The following is a 23573-nucleotide window of genomic DNA, read 5'->3' on the forward strand; positions in this document are numbered from 1 at the left end:
GCATTCGCAGTTGGAAAGCTAAGTAGATTTATTAGCAATCCTAGTAATGTTTATTGGAATGCTATAAATAGGATATTAAAGTATCTTAAAGGCACTATAGACTATTGATTGTCATAGAGTGGGTATCTTGTAGTGTTAGAAGGATATACAGATGCCAGTTGGTTAACTGAGCGTGTTGATTATTCATCAACGAGTGGGTGGATATTCACTCTTGGTGGGGGAGCTATCTTCTGGGCTTCTAGGAAGCAGACATGCATAACTACTTCCACCATGGAAGCAGAGTTTATTGCATTAGCCTCTTGTTCTAAAGAGGCGGAGTGGCTGAGGAATTTGCTAATAGAAATTCTTATTTGGCCTAAACCTATGCCATCGATATATGTGCATTGTGATAGTCAGGCCACACTATCAAGAGCATATAACCATGTGTACAATGGTAAGTCTAGGCATATTGGAGGCATAGTGTCATTAGACAGTTACTTACTGATGGAGTAGTAACTTTAGATTATGTGAGATCAAGCCAGAACTTCGCTGATCCATTAACAAAAGGTCTTGCAAGAGATTTGGTGTTAAAGACATCAATAGGGATGGGTCTAAAGCCAATAACTAATGATCACCAATGATGGAAATTCAACTCAATGCTTGAAGATACATCAAGTCTTGAGTTCAATGAGCCCAAGTACATCATATGGAGTGATTGCAAGCACTGTACATTATATAAATGCCATCCCAAAGGAAAGTGCTTGGAACTTGTAATGTGTAACGGAGGAGGTTGAGCATTTAGGCTCTTAATAGGCTTATAACCAGGTTGTTAGGGTGCTATAGTTACAGGGGCACTCGTAAGCTTACCTATGTAAGTGTGGAAGTGGTGCCGCTTCCTATGAGACTTGGCTAGTCTCTAGAGCACTCATGAAACCGACATACAGACACATGGCCAATACACGTGTCGGCTTGTAAAAATCACCTGAGGAGAAGAATTTCTTATGTGTGAAACGTATCCGGTTGGCCGTATAGAATAGCTAGTTCAAAGACACGTCTACTATGCAATTCTGGTCAACTTTGATGTGTTCTCATTAAGTGAAGGTTCAAATCATAAGATACCTTCATTTATGCGTAAGAGTTCCAAGTATGATGGAATATTTTTTTATTTTGAAAATGGTGGGGGGATTGTTAGATTTTGATTTTCAAAATCTTAATTTTTGGTCAAAGACCCAAAGGGTGCGATCTGCACCATGAATGGGCAATCTAGCGGTTCGGAGTTGGAAGGGTTTTTACACAAGCCAACAGTCACTCCAGGATTGATCTGAGACGTAGAGTCGCGATTAGACACGATCTAATGGTCAGAATTCAAACCCGCTGAAAAGATGTCCAGAAATGGTGTTTTCCAACGGGAAAAGCCACCAGAAGCTCTATAAAAACAGTAGAAAATACTCATTCTATACAAAATTTAGATTTCTACTTTGGCATACCCAAAATTGCTATTTCCGGCACAATTCTCTTTCTCTAAACCCCTACAAAGTTTCGGTTTTTACTGTTTTAGAAGTTCTCTTCAAGTATTTTGTTTTCTGCAGAAACAGAACACTTGGGTCTCAATTACTTGAAAAATTCAAAGGTGATTCAGGCTTGATTCCGTTCAGTGCAGAACGTCGTCAAGCAATCGGTTTGGAACTGGGCTTCATTGTATCTTGGAGGCGAGTTTGTGGTCCCCTTTGCACACTACTGCTGGGGGCAAATATCGTCTTAAGGAAAGCGTTTACGCGCCTTGAAGCATCTTCTTATCTTCTTCTCAACCAGGACACACATTTCTTTCCAACAAGGTACACACAGACCAGAATAAAAGGGATAATTTTCAAAACTGCAAATCATATTGGGAAATAGAAAACCTTGAAAATCAATATCTAAATGTAAATAAATCAAAAATTCATGCATAATGTGATAAATTACTAATTATAGAAAAATACTAATGCTTCAAGAAGCAAGTAAACTAATGCTTCAAGAAGCAAGTAAAAACCCAATCCCAAACAGTGAAGGGTAGAAAATAAACCAAAATATACACATACACATCATAAATAAATGCATAATATGAAAAATAATTAATACATTATACTTACAAAAATATACTATAAGAAGAAATACTAAGTAAAACTTAAAAATATGACCTCTTCAAAGACCAATGTACGTCCGTCATCCACATCAATCTAAAACGAAAAATAAATGCATAATATGGAAAAATAATTAATACATTAGTACTTAGAAAAATATACTATAAGAAGAAATGCTAAGTAAAACTTAAAAATATGACCTCTTCAATGACCAATGTACGTCCGACATCCACATCATCTAAAACGAAAAATAAAGGAAAACCTAGTTCAAAAAGCAAGAATAAAATCACCGTTATTGCTAAAAATCCAAGAATGACGAAATCACCTGAGCTAAAGTTTGATATGTTGAACATGACAGATGTTCTCATTGCCGAATCTATGTCCAGAGCGAAAAAACCTGCTACGGAACTACCGAGCAGGGGCAAAAATACGATAAGTAGATACATCAGCTTCTAAAGTCAACTTACGTGAGAGGGGCTAATAAGGGCTAGCTCCATAAACACCCTTATTAATATAGTTGCGTTTAGAGGCTAATAAGCTCTCTCATGGTTATGCTAAGTCAGGTGAGAAAAACAATTCGACTTGGACATTTCAAAGTGGCTCAATAATTTCTATTCTTGGTTGATAGGGATGCATGTTGTAGAATAAAATGCTCTATCAAGGATTAGTTTGAGCTATGCTAAGTCAGGTGAGAAAAACAAGTTGGCTTGGACATTTCAAAGCGGCTCAATAGTTTTCTATTCTTGGTTGATAGGGATGCATGTTGTAGAATGAAATGCTCTATGAAGGATTAGTATGAGCTATGCTAATACACAAAAGCAAAATACAACTTTTTTTACAGTGGTTTTTTGGATGTTAAATTTCTTAAAGATCAAATATCTTGAATTGTTTGGTAGGTACCTTATTGGATGTTATATCACGTTTGATATCTTCACTTGTGAGCTAGTTTAGAAGGTATAGCAGGCATATTCCTGGATATGCCAAAATTTTATCACAAATATCATTGTTTCACTTCACATTCCTTTCAATTCCATTTTGATGCATTGAAAATGGACAAAATCATTGTTTTTTCCTTCAAACTGTTCATCTCTAAACCAAATAGCATTCTTCTATTTGATGGATTTACCTGTGTAAACTTATCTACTGAGTTGCTTCTGGAAGTTGACTGTTTATGCATTAACTTTCTATTTATAGGCAGCTATCATATTTTCATGCAGAGTTTAAATTCTTCTCATAATTCTTAGTGGAATGATAGATGCAAGGGCGCCCTTGCATAAAAAGCCGGAAAAGGACCCTTGATTGGATCCAGAGATCCACGCCATTTTCAGTAACTTTTTAAAATCGGTTGAGAAATTAAAATCAGTTGCACTTAATGACATGGATCCAATCAAGGGCCCTTTTCTGGCTCTTTATGCAAGGGCGCCCTTGCATCTATCATTCCTTTAATTCTTAACATGCTGTGTTTAAATTCTTCTCAAATGCTTGTTCTTATTGTTGCCATTCAAAAAAAATCGTGTTCTTATTGTTTTTCTCAATTGTGTAACTGTTGAGAGTATTACTGAACTACTAAATCCGCAGATTAAAATGCTGAACCGGATAGCCACCGTGAGACATGATGGAACTATAGTCTTTGATATTCCAGATAATGTTGAACCCGAAAGTCTTCATTTTGGGTCTGAAGCTGTCTGTGGTGAACCCGCTGAGGATGAAACCATAGATGTGACGGACATTCAATATATACCACCACTGCAAATAGTGATGCTCATTGTTGGAACTCGGGGAGATGTACAACCATTTGTAGCCATTGGAAAAAAGTTACAGGTTTGAGTCCATTCTCATTTTTATTGAGCTTATGTCAGTTTCGTTTTAATTTCTATCCATGCTCTTCGTTAATGTTTTCATCTTTATCATAATCACAATTTCCAAGTTTAGGGTACCTAGATATCTGTAATGCTGCATCCATTTTATGCAAGTTCTTTACGTCTTCCACAACAAGTGGTGGGACGATAAAACCGGTTTCCTGATTAGGTATTTCATTGATCATTGGAGTTGGTCCCAATCTCAAGTCGATCCAAATCCTCAAAGAAGTTATTCTCTACGGGGAAATGATGTGAAGACATGCTTGTGTCAGGGCTTCCCAGACAACTCTCCTGATACCGCCATGTATACATACACGGGATATGATTGTCATTTTATCAAGAAAATAGGATATTTTGTCCTAAGAAACTTATCATTAATGCATTGTTGGCTACTTGAATTATCAGTAGGGAGGGTCGTTAGGAAGGGGAGCATTGTTCTGAACAGGGATTAGACAAATCCATCTATCTTTGCAAGTTAGGAAGGCGAGACGGTTCATAGACCTGACTTTCGGTGAGTGGTTACAATGGCAGGTGAATTTAGTTCATAAGGCGGAGTGCTAGTTCCAATATTTCATAACATGGATGCAGGTCAAAACGCGGCGAAGAAAATCCTAATCGACACGGTCGAGTACTCGGTTGATGTGTTCATAACTCGGGAGAGTTAAAAGGAGTTTTTATTGACTTTGTAAGACAAAACGCGGAACGTAGCCGAGGTAAATGGGAGTCGACTCGGGGGAGTTCACGATGACACGGGGGAGTTTTAAAACTATGGCTAGTTCCGTCTCTTTGGCTGATCAGAGAGTTCGTTCCTTCGGGATGTCACTCGATCCTTCCTTCCCTCTCCCCTTATTCTCTATTGAAATATGCTTTCTTCCTTTACAGGAAGTGCAAGCCTGTGATTCTTTCCATAACAATAACTATTAGTGCCCTAATCCTTATTGATGAGTAATGGCCCGGATTATTAGTAGGGAGGGTTGTTAGGAATCTCCCTGCCGCTAGGTGTGTTTGTAGCAGCTCTCTTTTGTAAATGAGGAAAACTGTCTTAATTGTCACTGCTACGATGAATATTCATTGGCGCCAAGTGTATGCGGAAAATTGTCTTGTTCGTCACTGCTGCAATCATTGTATTCAAAGGCGCCAAGTATACCCCTCAAGGCGAGGTGTTAATTCAAAAAAACCTCAAGGAGTCCTTGAAAAGGCATAAGTCGGGGGAGAGGAGGAAGAGGAGAGAGGGGTGTGTGAAAGCCTGAAAGGCATACACCTCTGATAAAAGGTGTACATCTTTCAAGCTTGTGACGAAAAACCATCACCTGAATACCCTAAATTTTGAGTTTTTCACTTTCTCTTGACTCCCCCAACCCTACCCCCCTAAACACTTATAAGACCCATATGAAGATCTAAGAATGATTTTTAGGGAATTTAGAGAGTTATGGGGTTTCGGGGATTTTTTCCTCTCCCTACATCCTGTTTTGTAATTTGACTAATTTCTCCTGAACCTTTCAATGAAATCAAAATCTTTTGCTTCTAGTGGTTTTCTTTCATCAAAGCGAAGCTAATGGTTGTGGATTAGTTTGTGATTGTGCATCTCTTCACTTGGTGAATTAAGATCCCTAATTTATTGGTCTTTTTCTTTATGCATCCATTAATTTATTTTTCATCATATGCTAGTTGATGGGGAGTATGATGATGGTGGTGATGATGAGGGCGCATCCCTTATGATGATGAGGATTGTAGAAGAATTGAATTTTTAGGATGGATCCACGTTATGTATGCCACTTGTTTTTTTTTTTTTTTTTTTTTAAATTATTGTTAGAGAATATAAGGTGTGATTGGATTACGTGTGGTAAATTAGTGTTGTGAAAACCCCCCTCTTCTTACGCGATCTGCGATTTCAATGGCAAAGTAAAACGAAAGAATAAACACAAGCAATCACACAAAGACACAAAGATTACGTGGTTCGGCAAAAGCCTACTCCACGGCAGAGGCGACGAGAAAATCCACTATAAGATTCAGAGATTACAAGAGAAGATCAGTCTCTCTCTCTCACCAAACCCACTAGAAACCCTAGAACACCCTTTTCCCTTTTCTTTTGAGCCCTCAACCCTCTTTACAAGACTTGCTCACGAAATAAGCCCTAAAAGCCCCTTTATATAAAGCGGGCCATAAGTTAGTCTTATCGGGGTGAAAAACACATAAAACGGGCCGGGCCAAACGGGCCTAATCCGGGTCGCACATAATATTTTGGACCCTAAACGGGTTATAATTCAAGACACCCAACTTAGCAATTAGGTAGTTAAGATAGATTAGGCAGATGATTAGGATTAGGATTAGGATTATCTTGTTCTTATCTTCTTATGATGATTATAAGTGCTTATTTAAGCACCCCTAATGTTAATGAAAGCATCTAAGAATTAGAGAAAATCTCAAAACTTAATATGGTATCAGAGCCACCGATCTTTGCCTGACCACAGCTCGTATAAGACAGTTCTCCGGCGGACGGCCGATCTACCCGTGCGCGGGCCGCGTCAATTCCCATCCGCTGCAAATTGAATACCCAAAACCCTCAATTTTCTTCCGTACCCATCCAAAGATAACCCCCCCTCGCCCCCCACCCCCACCCCTCCACACAAAAAAAAGAAGATACAAAACGCTCGTGCATCCCCCCAAGGACATCCGGGGCTTCGATCCACATTGGCCTAGTGCGAACGACGCCCTCGCTCTAGTCCCACTGTCGTTCTGAAAAGATAAAAGAAACAGTGATACAGAGAAGCTTTGGGAAGCTAATAGTGCAAGCAATGATGATTAAAGAGGGAGAAATTGGACTGGAAATTAGTACCCTTCATTTCAAGATCTACATTGCCCTTTTCCCCTTACCAAATAGTCATGCTCCAGATTTGATAAGTCCACCACTTCCCTTGTCTTTATCTTTGCAAAATGGCCAGGCTCCATTTCAACATCTACACCACTCTGTCTTTTTGCAAAATAGCCGGGCTCCATCTTATATAAGTCCACTGCAATCTATATCTTTCCTTTGTCTTATCCAATCTACCACCCCAAACATTGATAATGGCACCCACCTTCATTCCAATTTTCTATATTTCTCCTCTATCTTAGACAAAGGAGCATCGCTCTCATCTTGATCCTGCTTCCCTTCTTCTTTCCTTTATAATAAACTCAGCTCTCATATTGATAAAAACACCCCTATGTCTGTCACCAAATATTCACCACTATCATTGATATTTGCACCCCATTTTTACGCAGTGTCGTTCTCTTAGTAGTGTTGTCGTTATTCCAAAGCCGTTTAGTGTCGCTCATATCATTACTTTTCTATTTCCCCCAATTTCTTTCAAATTTATTTCTCTCTTTTTGTTCCATTTCAATTGAGGTACCTCTTTGAGGTGCCTGCCTATAATTGGAGCTCTACTCAGTTGAGAGAGCAGTTTCAAATTCCATGAGGATCAGCATCAAAATCCGACCCATGACGTCTCATTTCATGAGGATTGCCCGTCGAGGCTTGGTCCATTGTGACCCATTTCTTAAAATCGGTATCTAAAACCGATCCTTCTTTGAAGACCGATATCTAAAATATTTTTCCTTGAAAACTCGCCTATGAAGGTTAGAGTCCCATGAAGTCTTTTAAGGCTCATCTTCCAAGCGAAGTCGCCTTCAGCAACCAGCATCAGTCATTTGGCAACAGACAGAAGTCATTGTCTTTAGCAACATCGGCAACATCTTCAGGAGACAATCTATCAATGTTCAATAGAGTGCTACGAATATCGAGAATTTTTACTTTAGGAATTTCATTGTAGTCAAACGTATATCGATTTTTCAATCCATATACATTTGAGGGGGCATGTTAGAGAATATAAGGAGTGATTGAAATTACGTGTGGTAAATTAGGTAGTTAAGATAGATTAGGCAGATGATTAGGATTAGGATTATCTTGATCTTATCTTCTTATGATGGTATAAGTGCTTATTTAAGCACCCCCCAGTGTTAATGAAAGCATTTAAGAATTAGAGAAAATCTCAAAACTTAATAATTATATTTAAGAGATGAGGGTACGGGTGTAATTTCCTTTTTTCCTTGCTTACTTAAGTCTTTGAAATGATGTTTACGACTTATGTGAGTGGGCCCAATTTCATGAGTTGGGGATTTTCTCTCTTTGCAAATAATAAAACATAAAAAGTCATGGTTTTGGGAATAACCAATACCACACGAACAGTTCTGTCTTTTTCTTCTTTCTCTTCTCTCTTCTCATCGTCAATTCTCCATTACTTCTTTCCACTTTTGGTTGTTTCATGTCGCTACCATGGGTTAGATAACTTAGATTACAATATGGTAATCCAGATATAGATTAGTATACTAAATTCCAGATCTGGATTTTTTTTCTCTTCCCTGGTGGTTGTGAAGCCAATAAACAGAAAGTGGGATCTTCCTCAAATAGTCAAAGGTGTGCTCTATTTTTTTATTATCTGTTTATGTTTTTCATTTTTGTAGTAATTTTTAATATTACTCATGGAGGGAGAATTGAATAGTTTGGTTGAGGTTAAACAACTGGGAATCATATCCATATGAAGCAGCCATAATGTGCACTCAGGATTGATGATTACAGTGCCTCCAATCGGCTAGGATGCTTATCGGTAGCTGAGAAAGTTGTAACCAGGAAGATTAAAGAACCCAAAGACCCAAAGAAGAGCATCCATCCCATGATGATAGCAAAACGTTATTCATACTGTAATTGCTTGGCCCTTGCATTTAATAGAGCCAAGCACCAGTAGAAGTCTTCTTTTTTTTTTTAAGACAACAAAAGATATATGAGACAGTAGCCCCAACTTAGAAACTGCATGAAGATCTAGCTTGAATTTATCAACTGTATATGGACGTTGCGAATATGCAGTAAGGGAATTTATCTACAGAAGGTTGTTTCAGATTTCATTCCGTTTCATCTATTTTGTTCCGTTTCTTCCCTGTTTCGGCCAAAGCACTCATTTTTTTCTTGGAAAAATTACAGTTTCGCCCCTTAATGATTCTTTTTGTTTTACCCCTATTGACCATTTGACCATTTTATAGCAGCGTGAAAGGTATTTTTCAGTCTTTTTTTCTGCTCAAACATGAAAAACTCTATATATCCCACCTAAATCCTATATAAACTCATCTAAACCCTATTAATTTTCTTTCTTTTATTGATGTATCGCAATAAATTTAATTTTGAAGTAATAAATGTGTTTTTTTGTTAAATTTGGTTCATATAATAGTTTCTTATATTTTTCTAGCAATTTTTATTTTCTTAGATTTTTTTTAAATTTTAACTATAAAAAAATTTCTCTGGCTGTAGCCTCTTTTCTGAAATGAACGGTTGAAACGGCTGAAACGTTCCGTTCTACTTACCAGAACGAAACGACGAACGAAATAGAATCGATAACTAAGATTTCCACCGAAATGCTCCGTACAGAAATTGAAACGCACCCTGAAACAAAAATCATAAGTGCATTAGTAGTATGCTATATCAGTGTTACATAATGAGTTACATAATTATATTTATATAAAGAGAAATCATATGGTGCTCGATCGGGCATGCTCGTATAAGGGGGGCCTCCCTTGATATTGATCCAACAGCAATCCCTTAAAAAGATGAAAAAAGGGGGCTGCTGTTGGATAAAAAATCAAGGGCGGTGTCTCTTGCATGAGCATGGTCGATCGGGCACCATATAAAATCTCTTATATAAATTGGATATAAAATGTGGTGCATGAATTATGTATATATATATATGAGAAAACGGTTCCTACACATATGTGTAGATAAGTTATCTACACACTAGCTTAAAATACAGTGGGGGCCACATTATTTGGGTGATCCAAACCATTCATTTTTAAGGCCCTCACATAGATAGGGTGTCCACAAAAAATCAGATCCATAGGATCATCCTAACCATTCGAACTGTGGAGGCAAAAAATGGACTAATTTGTGAAGGTTTAAAGAAATCCATTTTACCTCCACAAATCGTAGGGTTGGGATGATCCTAGTGTGTAGAGAACTCTCTACACATATGTGTAGGAACCGTTTTCTCTCTCTCTCTCTCTCTCTCTCTCTCTCTCTATATATATATATATATATACATATATATATATATATATGTGTGTGTGTGTGTGTGTGTGTGTGAATTACATGTGTAATATTGTATGTACTGAATTAATAGGAAAAAATAAATATATAAGTTTGTATATTCTTGTCGGCCTGTATTGTCTTTCTTTCTCTTTAGAACACATACTAAAGAAAAAAAAAGGCACTAACAACCATAAGGCCTTATCAAGGGGGTAAGAAATCAAACAAGTCAAGATCCTGCTTGTTTACACCCTCTCTAGCAAGCTTATCGGCAGTCCTGTTTGCAGATCTTCTCACACCCTCTCTGCTTGTTTACACCCTCTCGCCCGTATTGTCTTTCCAGGGTCATCAAATTTGCACATCTGTAAATGACATACAAATTCTAGAAGATTGCTTGTTGCTTTGTTTGTATTATCTATCGTGAATGTTTAATGATGACATGGATTCTTGTACATGATTATTCATTGATTGGATGCTAAGAAAACATTATTTTATGGGTTAATGTTCATGTCTTCAAACATATCATATCCTCTGGCTAACTCAAGGTAATATGGCTTGTGACATGCAGGACTACGGGCATCGTGTTAGATTAGCAACTCATTCAAATTTCAAAGAGTTTGTTTTGACAGCTGGGTTGGAATTCTTCCCTTTAGGTGGAGACCCAAAGATTCTTGCCGAGTGTACGTGAATTACATGCACATTCTATGTTCCTATTATGTATACCTTTCTCCTTGATCTTCTCTTGTGTTTTCCTTCTTGTGAATAACTTAAAACACTTTTTTTTATGACATAGGGTATCCCCACCCCAATTTTTAGGGCAGGTCTATTCCACTTAAACACTTTCTTATTTCATGTTCTTAGCAAGCCTTAGAAACAAGTTCGGATTATTGGATCTTCAAGGGCCAGATTCTTTTAGGGTACTGATATCTGCACGGCCATATTTTGATAATGGGACAACACATTTTGTTGTACACTTCTCTGATTTCCGCTCAGAGCTTTTTGGGAATTGTAATAGCCTTCAACAGCTGGTTAAGAAAGTGTAAAATGGGGAGAGTCGTCCCATTATCAAAAGAAGTCGTGCTGACATCAGTGTACTTTTAATGGGAACTCTATATGGCTATAAAATCTCAAGTTTCTTTCATTTACCCAAAGAAGAGTTTGTTTTGTTTCGCAAAAATGTTTCTAGGCCTGCATGATTATGATATCATTATTCTTGAAGCATTCGAATTTCTGCACCTTTAATTAGTTTTAAATAACGTCCTACCAAAAAAAAAACCCTCCATATTTCCTCGGAATAGAACCTTGGTTCACACCCCCAAGAGATCATACTTATGTTTCTTTGGAGTTTAAAACTAAGATATCCTAATTAGTTGAAATTTACAGCCCTTGATTTTTGAAAATTGCCTTTATTTGTATTTTATGTTATGCTTTTTTGTTACTTAATTACATTTCCATCTAAATCTGTTTTTGTGCAGACTTCCATATTGCAGGGAATTAGTGCCATTGTGTAGCTCACATAGATTATGGTCTGCCCATGCAATATGTTCTTACTAAATATAAAACATAATCTCTCCCAACTTCTTTTACATTATTCATGCATACGGTCTTTCCTTATTGATGATATAGTTAAATTTAAATTTTTTCCTTGTGCAATTCCGCACCTTAGGAATTCAAGATTTATCACGGATATGCTTCCACAAATTTTTTCTTAACTATCACTTTCTAAAAATAGTTTTACTTTTTGTGCAGATATGGTCAAGAATAAAGGCTTTTTGCCATCAGGACCTTCAGAAATACCTATTCAACGGAACCAGATAAAGGAAATCATGAACTCCTTACTTCCAGCATGCAAAGACCCAGATGTTGACTCTGGGATTGCCTTTAAAGTAGATGCCATAATTGCCAATCCACCAGCATACGGTTAGATTTATAACCTACTTGATTTTATTTTTTTGCATTGCCCTCAGGTACAAGTACATTTTTATTTTTATTTTCGCTTTTTGAATTTGCATTTTCTAAAATATTTGCTCTTAGCGTTAGATGTAGGATTACAAGTTCAATTGGTTGGCCCAACCTACCCTGACTTCAACCCACTTTGGGTTATGTTTAACTTGGACATTCCAACCCGTTAGGTTAAGTTTAGTTGAGATTTCCATGAACCAAGAAAATTAGGGTTGAGTTTGGTCTATCTCACCAAAACCTAACCCAACCTGACCAAATTGCATATAATATTTTAACATTAAGGAGTTGGCATTGTGATCCTCAAAATTATGTTCTTCCACTCAAATTTACTTCTCATATTTGATGCATTTTATTTCTTTTCATATAATAGTTATCAATTCCGTTTCGTTTTGTCCATTCCGGGGACACGTTTCGTTCAGATTTGAAAGACAACAAAAATCCAAACAGAAGTTTTCGTTAGAAAATTCGGTCTATTTTGCCTCATTTAATTCCATTTTGTTCGTTTCGTACAAAATAGGGTGATACACCCTGTTTCATACGAAATTGTGCTACAACTCAACTCAACTCAACAAAGCCTTTGTCCCAAACTAGTTGGGGTCGGCTAAATGAATCCCTTAGAAAAAAACTCATGAAGAAGGTAAAAGGAATCTACCCGGCTCTAATCATGGTTCTAGTTAGGTTCTTCTACGTGGATCATTTTCTTCCGTTCTATCCTATCCAAGGTCATGTTCTCTGTTATGTTCCTAGCTATCAAGTCTTTCCTCAATGTTTCTACCCAAGTTGTTTTCGGTCTGCCCCTACCTCTTTTTACTCCATCAATTTGGCACGAGTCGCCTCTTCTCACCGGAGCATCCAAAGGCCTACGTTGGATATGTCCAAACCATCTTAAGTGGTGCTCTCTCATCTTCTCCTCAATTGGAGCCACCCCCACGTTTTTACGAATGTCTTCATTTTTAATTCTATCTAGCCTTGTGTGGCCACACATCCATCTAAGCATTCGCATCTCCACTACACTCATCTTATGCACATGCTGCTTCTTGGTGGCCCAACATTCTGAGCCGTACAACATGGCTGGCCTCACAACTGTCTTATAAAACTTTCCCTTCAACTTGGTAGGGATTTTACGGTCGCACAGAACTCCTGAGGCAAGCTACAAATTTGGCAACATTCTAGTTTCATAGTTTTGCAACCTTTTTTTTCTCATTTTACCCTCATTTACTGATTGTTTTATGAAAGAACATGTTTTATTGGTTGTTGTTGGGGCATTGGAAAGTGAATGAGAACAGAGTGAAACATAGCAACAGGGAATAGAACCGGGTGAAAGGCCTAAGTAAAATCTCACTATACATGAATGAGTAGCAAAATATATTTAGAGAGCATGGACAGCTTGTCCTTGAAGAACTTATGTCTTTCCTTGGTCAGGGCTTTTGTAAAAAATGTCGGCAATTTGATCATTTGCACAGATGAGCCTTCCTTTACTTTCTTTATCTTCAATCTTCCCTCGAAACAAATGGTGATCCACCTGCTTGTGGTTGGATCTTCTGCTCAATCTGCTTTAGAGAGTGCAATTATGAGCAATGAATTGGTAATATTTAGTGTGTTATTCCTACACACTAGCCCATCATTGAGAGTTCCCTTGATGTGTACCAAGGAATTCTTTTCACAGCCTCCATATATTTTATGTGCTGGTTGTGCATGAATTTTCCACAAGGTTTTTGGAACACCGCTAGCATATATTATAGTTAGAGATCCTTCCTGAGCATGTCTTTTTGTCCCGCACACCATTTTGATAAGCTGTGTGGGCAAGAAGTTTTTTTATTAGTCGCATTAGTTGATAGGAAATTTTTGATGCAGGAGCAGATCTTGACCTCACGTAGAAGATCTGATGGACTTTTCATTTTATTTCAGTTGTTTGTTGGTTGGGTTTATAATTTTTGTTCGTGAGTTTGGAATTATGTTTTGTTTAGTTGTTTATTTATGTGGTGGAGACTGTTATTAGTTTATTACACTCTATAACTTGAAGTAAATCTCTTAAGCTATAAAGTGGTGGGACTTCTCAGTTAAGTGAAGCTGCAATTAATTAGTTTTTATTTTATTTAGTGGTTTGAGCTTAGAATAGAATAAAGGATTGAGCTTATTTTTAGGGTTTTGGGATGTGTGTGTATATATATACAGAGAGAGAGAGAGAGAGAGAGAGAGAGAGAGAGAGAGAGATGGAATTGGAATATGAAAATTTCATGGGTTTTTTCTCCCAAAACTGCTCAAACAGCAGGAACCATTTTTTTTGGTGATTTTACCTCATCTTTTACTTATTTTCTTCGCCTATTCCATTCATTTTATTATTTACATCAGATCTTTCCTGATATATGATTCCTGGCTGCATCAAATTGGTATCAGAGTCAAGTTGATCCATGGATGCCCGTGGGAAATGATTTATTGTTAGTGTAAATCAAGGCTAGCAAGAAGGAATAGATGAGATGTAGAGAACAACAACTAATCTGACATGTGAGTTGCAGAACTTATGACTTAGGGGGCGAGCCGTGATGTTTTTGGAGATCAGATCAAATGAGGTAGTACTTGTTTCTTTTTAGAGATCTGGATGATGATGATGATGGTTAGGAATTGATCTTAGAAGAAGGTATGGAAATCTAGCACTCTAATACCGGGACAGAAAATGCGTAGGACCGTACTTTTAAAACTCCCCCGCATCATCGTGGACTCCCCCGAGTTGACTCCCGTTTACCTTGGCCGTGTTCTGCATTTTGTTGCCGCGTTCTGCATTTTGTCCTCCAGGGTCAATTAAAACTCCTTTAACTCTCCTAAATTATGACCACGTCATTCAAGTACTTAGCCGCATCAACTGAGTACTTGACCGCGTTGTGCCGAGTCAACTAGGATTTTCTTCGGCCGCATACCGCGCCTCATCCACTTTTTTAGACACTGAGTAGGACAATAAAGAGGCCAAAGTCGATACAAAAACTCAAAACACAATATGGGGTTGTGTGTAGGAAATTTCGTGGCTCAAATTTGCAGGAGAGTACAACCACCTCACATGAATTAAATGAATAAGACAAAATTTGCTAAAAAGTGAGCCTGTGTGGCTGTTCTCTCCCACAAAAATGAGCCGTGAAATGGCTTTCCACGAATTTCCGGAGTGGGAAGCGAGTGTGAGAAGCGATGCGCGATTAACATAAAGATTGATAAAATCCATTCAAAAAGCTATCTTGAAAAGGAATGATGCATGATTTGCAAGTTTTTTAGTATCATAACCCTCAAATTGATTGGCTTTTCAATCCTCAACTTTAGGGGAACATTAATATAAAGATTGATAAATTTTTCGCTAAAGCTCTTGATTTTTTCTATGGTCTTATTCTTTTGTCAATGTCCATCTTCATGAATCTTCTCAGAGAAAATCTTTTTATTTTTTTATGGAAGGACTTTCCTCATTAGGGGGAGTCACTCTTCTTGAATCTCCCGCATGAGAGAATTTTGAGGGGGATTTCTTCTTCCCGGAGAAAGTTCTTTTTTTTTTTATATTCATGTTTGCAAAGCAGGGGTAAGGCTACATACATGTAGCCCTCCCTAGACCCCGCAATGGTGGGAGCCTCGTGCACTTGCCGCTCTAATATGGATCTCGTGGAGAAGAGAAGTCTTCAAGGATGTCTTACTGGCGGAAGTCTTTTTTTTCTTGGATCTCCCAAAGGTGATAAGTCTTCAAGAATATTGTCTCCACGGAGGAAGTTATGTTTCTTCTGAGATCTATTGGAGGATAGAGGTCTTCAAGGATGTCTTCTTCTTTCTCCTGAAGAAAGTCTTTTTTATTTTGGATCTCCCGGAGGAGAGGAATCTTTACAAATGTCTTCTTCTTCCTTATGAAAGTTTTTTTATTCTCCTCCCAGAGGAGAAGAGTATCTATGTAAGGAGACTGCAAAAGCAAAAGAAAGAAGTTAGTTCAAACCTTTCTCGTATTTTTCCTTCTTTCCCGTCCTCTTCTTCGCCTTCTCCTCGAACTTAGCCTTTCTCCAAAAGACCCGGTCTCTCTGTTTTTTTTTTGTCTTTCTTCTTAGTTATAAAATTTTGTTGTGGGGTTGTTGACAACTGCCACCACCTCCCTTATATAGGCTCCGTATCTCTCCATTTTCTCTTTCATGGGTATGTGCCTTCTTGGTTGGAGTAACACATATTACGGAGAAAAGGGTATTTTGGTCCTTTTAAAAGTGAAACATAAAGTTTTATTAAAAAATGGGTGAAGGGGGTGCAATGGCTAAGAAGGGTTGGAGATATCACCTCCATACATATATGTATGTATGTATGTATATACATATGTCTATGTATGTATATGTGTATATATATATAGAGAGAGAGAGAGAGTTTTTATATCCACCTGTTTACGTTGTGGCCCATCAAATGAGCGGTTTGGATCATCCTATGGTGTGGCCCGTACAGTACTTTTTGAAAAATACTGGACTATATGGGCTTACACCTATGTATGTATCTAATATACATACATACGTACATGTATATATATATATGTGTGTGTGTGTGTGTGTGTGTATCACACATGCATCTACACATATATCTATATACATATACATATGGATACACCTTGTTGGGACACTATATTGCAATTATGCCACAGCCTTATAATCCTTAACAGATGTTTGTGCTTGTTGTAGCTTTCTTCCATAAAGCTAACCTTCATGATACATGGGCTTACAGACAAAATTTATTTCTAAATCGGTTGCAACATGTATAATGGGGAATTTATGTCTACCTACTGTACTGCCTTTCCAAATTGGCTTTCTATATGGATTTTGATATGTTTCTATATTTTCTTGGAACCAGGAGATTAGTAATATTTCTGTTTTTTGCACAATTGGAATTCATGTGTTCCACTGCTGACATGGATGAATGCTTGTTCAGGACACACACACGTGGCAGAGGCACTAAAAGTTCCGATTCACATATTTTTCACAATGCCGTGGACGTAAGTCTTTCCGTATTTGTAAAATTTTCATCCTTATAATATTATTAGGGAACCAACACACCATTATGATTCAGTGGTTGTTTGCAAGTGTTTGTTGTATCCACTACATCAATCATTTGACATTTGTATGTTTTGACTTTTGAGTAAACATAATGAAACAACATACAAATTACCTTTTTACCCACCATATAAATATATTCTCGTGGTTGAGCCTCTAGTTCAATTGGTAAAGATTATGTTCTTTGACCCCGAGGTCGGAGGTTTGATCCCTGCTTACCTACCAAAAAAAGGGCAGCCCTGTGCACGAGGCTCCTGCTTACCTACCAAAAAAAAAAAAAAATCTTTCACCTTTTTGCATTTATGTAAGCTGAGGTGCATTCTGGATGACATTTGATATATGGCTTTTATTATGTTGACAGGCCGACTAGTGAATTTCCGCATCCTCTTTCCCGGGTCAATCTGGCATCTGGATATAGAGTGAGTGAAAGGGCACTTTTCCTATTATATGTTTCTGTATTATGTCTATTGATTTTCACTTAATTTTTTCTCATGAATTTCATTTTGCAGCTATCATATCAAATTGTTGATTCATTGATTTGGCTTGGAATGCGGGACATGATAAATGATTTCAGGAAAAAGAAGTTGAAGCTACGACCAGTCACATATTTAAGTGGTGCCAAAAGCTCTGCTTCTGACGTTCCCACTGGATATATATGGAGCCCTCACCTTGTCCCCAAACCAAAAGGTCTTGCTTTAGATTCCGTCTTATATTCTTGAAGTGGGAAAAAGTTAAGTTGGATGAGATTTGTTTAAGATCCAATGGTTTAAGGAAATTTTTTCTCTCTTACTAGTAGAATATTGAAAATTTCTTTGCAGAGAACATCTTTTCTGCATTCTGTTTGTGGTTTGTGTGTTTCTTTTTGCAAGTGAGCAATTTCATTAGTTTGTAAATGAGCAGTTGGGTTGTTGTGGCTTCTCGGACGGGTCTACCTGTTCAATGTTTTATCTTATAAGAATCTGGTTTTGATTGTTTGATATGCAGACTGGGGACCTAAGGTTGATGTGGTTGGATTTTGCTTCCTTGACCTTGCATCAAATTATGAACCTCCTGAATCACTTGTAAAATGGATTGAAGCTGGTACAAAGCCTATTTATATTGGATTTGGAAGCCTTGTGAGTATCTCTCTCTCTCTCTCTCTCTCTCTCTCTCTCTCTCTCTCTCTCTCTCCTGTTTTATTTGCGATGAAAGATATCCATTGCCTGAGAAGTTGAACTACTCTGGGAGTTTGTAGTCGTATTGATTGTTTGTTTTCAACAAGATGAAGACATTGTCACATTGAGGTACAAACATGATTGTCGCCATCTTTCAATCAGTCATAAAAGAAATACTGACATCTCTAATATGCACCTTAGCTAAAGACAGTTGTGTCTTTTTCCATGGGAACAATCCCAGTATCATCTTTCAATTTGTCATTAATCAAATACTAACAGCTCTGATATGCACTCTGGCTAGAGATACTTGTGCCCATTTCCATGTCATAGCTCTAAGTACTACGTGTCTAATCTTGCAATCATATGCAAGGATTGAAATGTCAGTTTCGGTTGGCGGAAAATTATGTTGAAAAAAAAAAACCAAATTTCGCTTTTTTCAGAATTTCTTACTGAAATTAATTTCGGAAAAATAGTGAATTTTTTTTTACATTCAAATTTTAAATTTGGCTGAAATTTCCAGAATTTCGGCCGAAATCTGAACTGACACCGAATCTATGTACTTTCGGTGTCAGTCCGGACCGAAATCTGGAATTTTGGTCGAAACATTTCGGTTTCGTCCGAAATTTAAAACCTTGATCATATGAATTTTGTGAAATCACATGAGAGCTCCAGATACGAGGTCAGAGTCAACGCACAAGAAAACAAAATTTCACAGTGAATAAATGCTGAACTATATTACCATATCAAATTCTGTGCAAGAAATAATAGAGAGTTCTCGAGTGAATTCTCCCTATCCAATGTGCATAAATGCATGACAGATGTATAGCAAAAGAAAAAGTTTCCCTTACCAACTACGAGATCATGAATATTAAAGGATTTACACAAGCAAAGTAAGCTAATTTAATTAGAAAAATGCTCTTGATGTTTCACATTTTCAGTGTAGACTTCCTCAATATTGTCAAATTAAGTATTGGTTATAATTATTTATAAATCAATTGAGCTTTGGAAAATGAATCTTATGTATCAGAAAGTGGGTTCCAGTTGTGCAAATTATTGGCTAATTGGAACCATGATGGTGATGTAACATGTATATTGTGCATTTTTATCTCTCACCACTATAAATGCAAAGTCATTCCTTTTCATATTCTTTATTTTTTTATGGTTCTCCTTTATCAATTTGTTCCACCATGTTAAATTTTATTTTATGCAACAGTGTTTGAACTAGACTGCATTGATCTGTGTAACCTAGTTAATCTCTAGGTTAGTCTGATCATTGTGTGTCCAAGATCAATGATTTTTTAGGACTTTGGTGGACTGCTACAACTCAACTCAACTCAACTCAACAAAGCCTGTCCCAAACTAGTTGGGGTCGGCTAAATGAATCCTTTAGAAAAAATTCATGAAGAAGGTAAAAGGAATCCACCCGGCTCTAATCCTGGTTCTAGTTGGGTTCTTCTACGTGGATAATTTTCGTCCATTCTATCCTATCCAAGGTCATGTTCTCTGTTATGTTCCTAGCTATCAAGTCTTTCCTCAATGTTTCTAACCAAGTTGTTTTCGGTCTGCCCCTACCTCTTTTTACTCCATCAATTTGGCACGAGTCGCCTCTTCTCACCGGAGCATCCAAAGGCCTACGTTGGATATGTCCAACCCATCTTAAGTGGTGCTCTCTCATCTTCTCCTCAATTGGAGCCACTCCCACCTTTTTACGAATGTCTTCATTTTTAATTCTATCTAGCCTTGTGTGGCCGCACGCACATCCATCTAAGCATTCGCATCTCCACTACACTCATCTTATGCACATGCTGCTTCTTGGTGGCCCAACATTCTGAGCCGTACAGCATGGCTGGCCTCACAGTTGTCTTATAAAACTTTCCCTTCAACTTGGTAGGGATTTTACGGTCGCACGGAACTCTTGAGGCAAGCTTCCACTTCAACCAACCTACTCTTATTCTATGGTCAACATCCTATTATATGGACTGGCTGGATATCTTAAATTCATTTTCCCATTTCAATTCATTCTTCACCCTTCCCGGTTAGTAGCCAGCTACGATGCCATAGTGGTTTCTAAAGGATATACTCAGATGTATAAGGTAGACTATGAGGAGAGTTTTGCTGCAGTTGCAAAGATGGACCCTATTATGGTTTTTATATCACTTGCTATAAATTTATCTTGGGCCTTTTAACCAATTGGATGTCAAGAAAGCTCTATTGCATCGATATGGGCACAAGTGTCAGAATCCAACATGAGTGTCAGTTTCGTCAAACCTCAAAAAGAATGATTCGTGGAGTCCCTAAAATATTTTAGTCAAGCCTCAAGTTTTAATTTTTTTCATAAAACTGTGGTTATAACAAGTAATATATTAAAAATTTTAATAGGTCAAGTAGATATCATGTTTAACTTTCATTTAAGAAACTAATAATTAGGATGGATAAAACTCAAAACATGCAATAATTACAAAGTTCGGGTAGCAGTATTCGGGATAAAATAGACGAGAGATCTAGAAGTGTCTCAGTGAATCCTGAAGTATCAGAATCCGAGATGTGTCTGACACGGGTACTTTGCTCATTTGGAAGATCCATATAGTATGGCAAGAAAGCCGTCATGTTTATTTGTTGGGGGAATTATATGTGAAAATTCCACCCTGTTTTTAGTTCCTCGATCAAACAAATGATGAAGATGGTATGCCCTTATTGATGCTGTCCTATTTTAGCATGTAGTGGTCCGATTCATCTATATATCCCTTTCACGTCCAAACATTGCATACGATGCGAGTGTTATTAATCACTTTATGCATTTCCTAGGACGACATACATGAGGCTGCGCACAAATTCTTCTGATACCTCAAATACTCTGCAAGAAGAGGACTTATGTTTTCTATGCGTTGACATTTGCGGACTGAGTCGTTCATAGATGCTAATTGGGTAGGCCCTGTTACAGTGCTAATTGTGCAGCTCAGGCTTGGTTATGAATACGATATCCTTTTAGAGTTTCTATAGTTGCTAGAAATCTTGAGACTTGGAGAACCATGAATCTATTAGTTGTTGCTAGATCCAGTGGTAAAGTAGAGTATTGATCTTTGGCGCATGTGTATGAGTTAGGCTGAAGATACTCTTGCATGAATTGGATTCAACATACAACTATTACAAGGTCCTATGTGTTTGTGTTCTGACAATAATGTTTTTATCAGCATTGCTCATAATGCAATTCAACATGACCGGACAAAGTATATCAAAGTGGATCATCATTCATCACTCTATTAGAGAAAATTGAAGGCATTGCAGATTTGAACTCCCTTTGTTACTACTAGAGACAACAGTTAGCAGATGTTTTGTCTATAGGGGACTATGTTGGTTGCGCGACTATGTTTTGTCTAAAGGCTACGCTTGGTTGCGCGAGAGTGGCTCGGAGACTAGTGGAATAAGAAGTCAAAAGGGAGGAGACAAACATTTGATTTGTAAATGCTTGTCTAGAATTACCACTCGGAGAATAGTGGAATGTAGTAAGTAGTATTTGGTTGTGCGGCAGTCCTCTTGGAGAGTAGTGGAAAAAGTAGGGGTGTCATTAGCAATATATATATATATATATATATATATATATATATATATATATATAAGAGAGAGAGAGAGAGAGAGAGAGACCTTTTCCACTATTCTTCTAACACAATTCTATCTTTATGGTAGAATTTGGTTTGAATTTGAGAAGGGGGACGGGGAGTGGTGGTTGGTGGGTGGGTGGGGGGGCATGGGCGCCACATTGGCAAATAAGCAATAATTATGTTTGAAACATGTCGGGAGTCCCCTGGAATTTCAATGCAGTATTGGCAACCAAACGGGGAATCGGCAGCCGCCTGCATTTGAAATTCCAATAGATACCGAGCTTTTGTGCAACCAAAGTTACCAAACACTGCGTAAGGTAGTAAGTCTCTGTTATTTGAGATCTTAGGCAAGTTGGGCATCATAGACATCTATGTACCAACTTGCAGTGGAGTGATGTGAAGGGTAGATTAGTTATTTGACTATTTTGTATATAGGCAGCTTTGTAACGGAGGTATTGTCCATCTTTTATAATTAAATAAAATATAAGAATGGATCATCTGGCATACACATGAAAAAATCATTCTCTTCCGTCTCCTTTCTCTCTCCAATCTTCTCTTGCCATACCCTAGAATCATTTTTCATCGCATAATTGATTATATCTTCTGATTAAAAATGGAATCAGCAACACCACCAATGCAGCTCTTAAAGTAGAACTGGTTAGAATTCTCCACTATTTCATTTTTCTTATTTTGTCACTACTGAAATACATTTTTGGCAGTTTTCATGTCAGTTTTTGCGTATTACTTATTTTTGCTACATGACTTAATCAAGACTAAGAGCAGTCATGTTTTAAACTGATTTTCTTCCATATTGTATCTCTTTAACGCCTCCATTTGTACTTCATATGTTTACATGATAGCCTGTTCAAGAACCTGCAAAAATGACCCAAATCATTGTGGAAGCTCTTGAAATCACTGGACAACGAGGCATCATTAACAAGGGGTGGGGTGGTCTTGGTAACTGTAAGTTTGTGGCTCTTTCTTTTGACCATTTATGTTCCATACGACACTGCCCTCATCTCTTATGTTTCTATTTCTTTTCTTTAAACCTGTGGGCAATACCGTGTAACTGTTTACCTGAAATAATTTTTTCCAGTGGCAGAACCCAAGGACTTTGTGTATCTATTGGATAACTGCCCTCATGACTGGCTATTCTTGCATTGCATGGCCGTGGTAAGACTCAATTATGAAGTGTATGAGTGGATTCATGCGAAATTTATGTAGCTGTTGCATTGCAAATCCAATATTTCATTGGACTCTGTGCACTTGCACAAAGTTGTATATCTACTCTATAACTGCCCTTGTTGTGTCTGTGGTGAGACTTGATTATGTATTCTATTGTTGGAATCGTTCTACATGAAATTTAGGAAGTAGTTGTTTCACAAACTCAATAATCAAGTTTAATCCACACATGGTGAGGATTGTCTACTTTCTTTTGCCCTATTCGTTTGGGATTATGACAACCGATTGCCACCCCCCAATCCGATTATTGGACCCAATATTACATTAATATTGGGTCCAAAATTGGTTTGGGGGGTGACAATCGGTTGCCACAATCTCAAACGAACAGGGCCTTTGTACTGCTGATTGTGGTTCAGAGATTGTTGGTTCTGCTGGATCTGTAGATACAGCTGGTACTGCTACTCATTGAAAATGCTTGTGGGTACTAATTCCCATGATTGCGTATGGTGAACATGTGTAATTTGGCAAGAGATAACATTTTTTGGCATTATTTCCAAAATACTGTAC

At 37.6% G+C, this 23573-nt stretch overlaps 1 protein-coding gene across 2 annotated transcripts in view; it reads left to right on the plus strand.

Moving 5' to 3' along the window:
- SGT (UDP-Glycosyltransferase superfamily protein) overlaps positions 1-23573 on the plus strand; it is a 43011-nt gene that overhangs the window by 15082 nt on the left and 4356 nt on the right. For both annotated transcript variants that reach the window (XM_077396472.1, XM_077396473.1), the window contains 9 exons: positions 3678-3920; positions 10633-10744; positions 11814-11984; positions 16950-17013; positions 17433-17490; positions 17581-17758; positions 18056-18186; positions 22685-22787; positions 22921-22997. In XM_077396472.1, coding sequence (XP_077252587.1) covers positions 3678-3920; positions 10633-10744; positions 11814-11984; positions 16950-17013; positions 17433-17490; positions 17581-17758; positions 18056-18186; positions 22685-22787; positions 22921-22997 — 1137 coding nt within the window. The remainder of the gene's footprint in view (positions 1-3677; positions 3921-10632; positions 10745-11813; positions 11985-16949; positions 17014-17432; positions 17491-17580; positions 17759-18055; positions 18187-22684; positions 22788-22920; positions 22998-23573) is intronic.

The sequence above is a fragment of the Tasmannia lanceolata genome, unplaced genomic scaffold (assembly GCF_043159265.1).
Source record: "Tasmannia lanceolata isolate RefF3 unplaced genomic scaffold, GAP_Taslan_0.1 ptg000015l, whole genome shotgun sequence".
NCBI classification, from domain to species: Eukaryota; Viridiplantae; Streptophyta; class Magnoliopsida; order Canellales; family Winteraceae; genus Tasmannia; species Tasmannia lanceolata.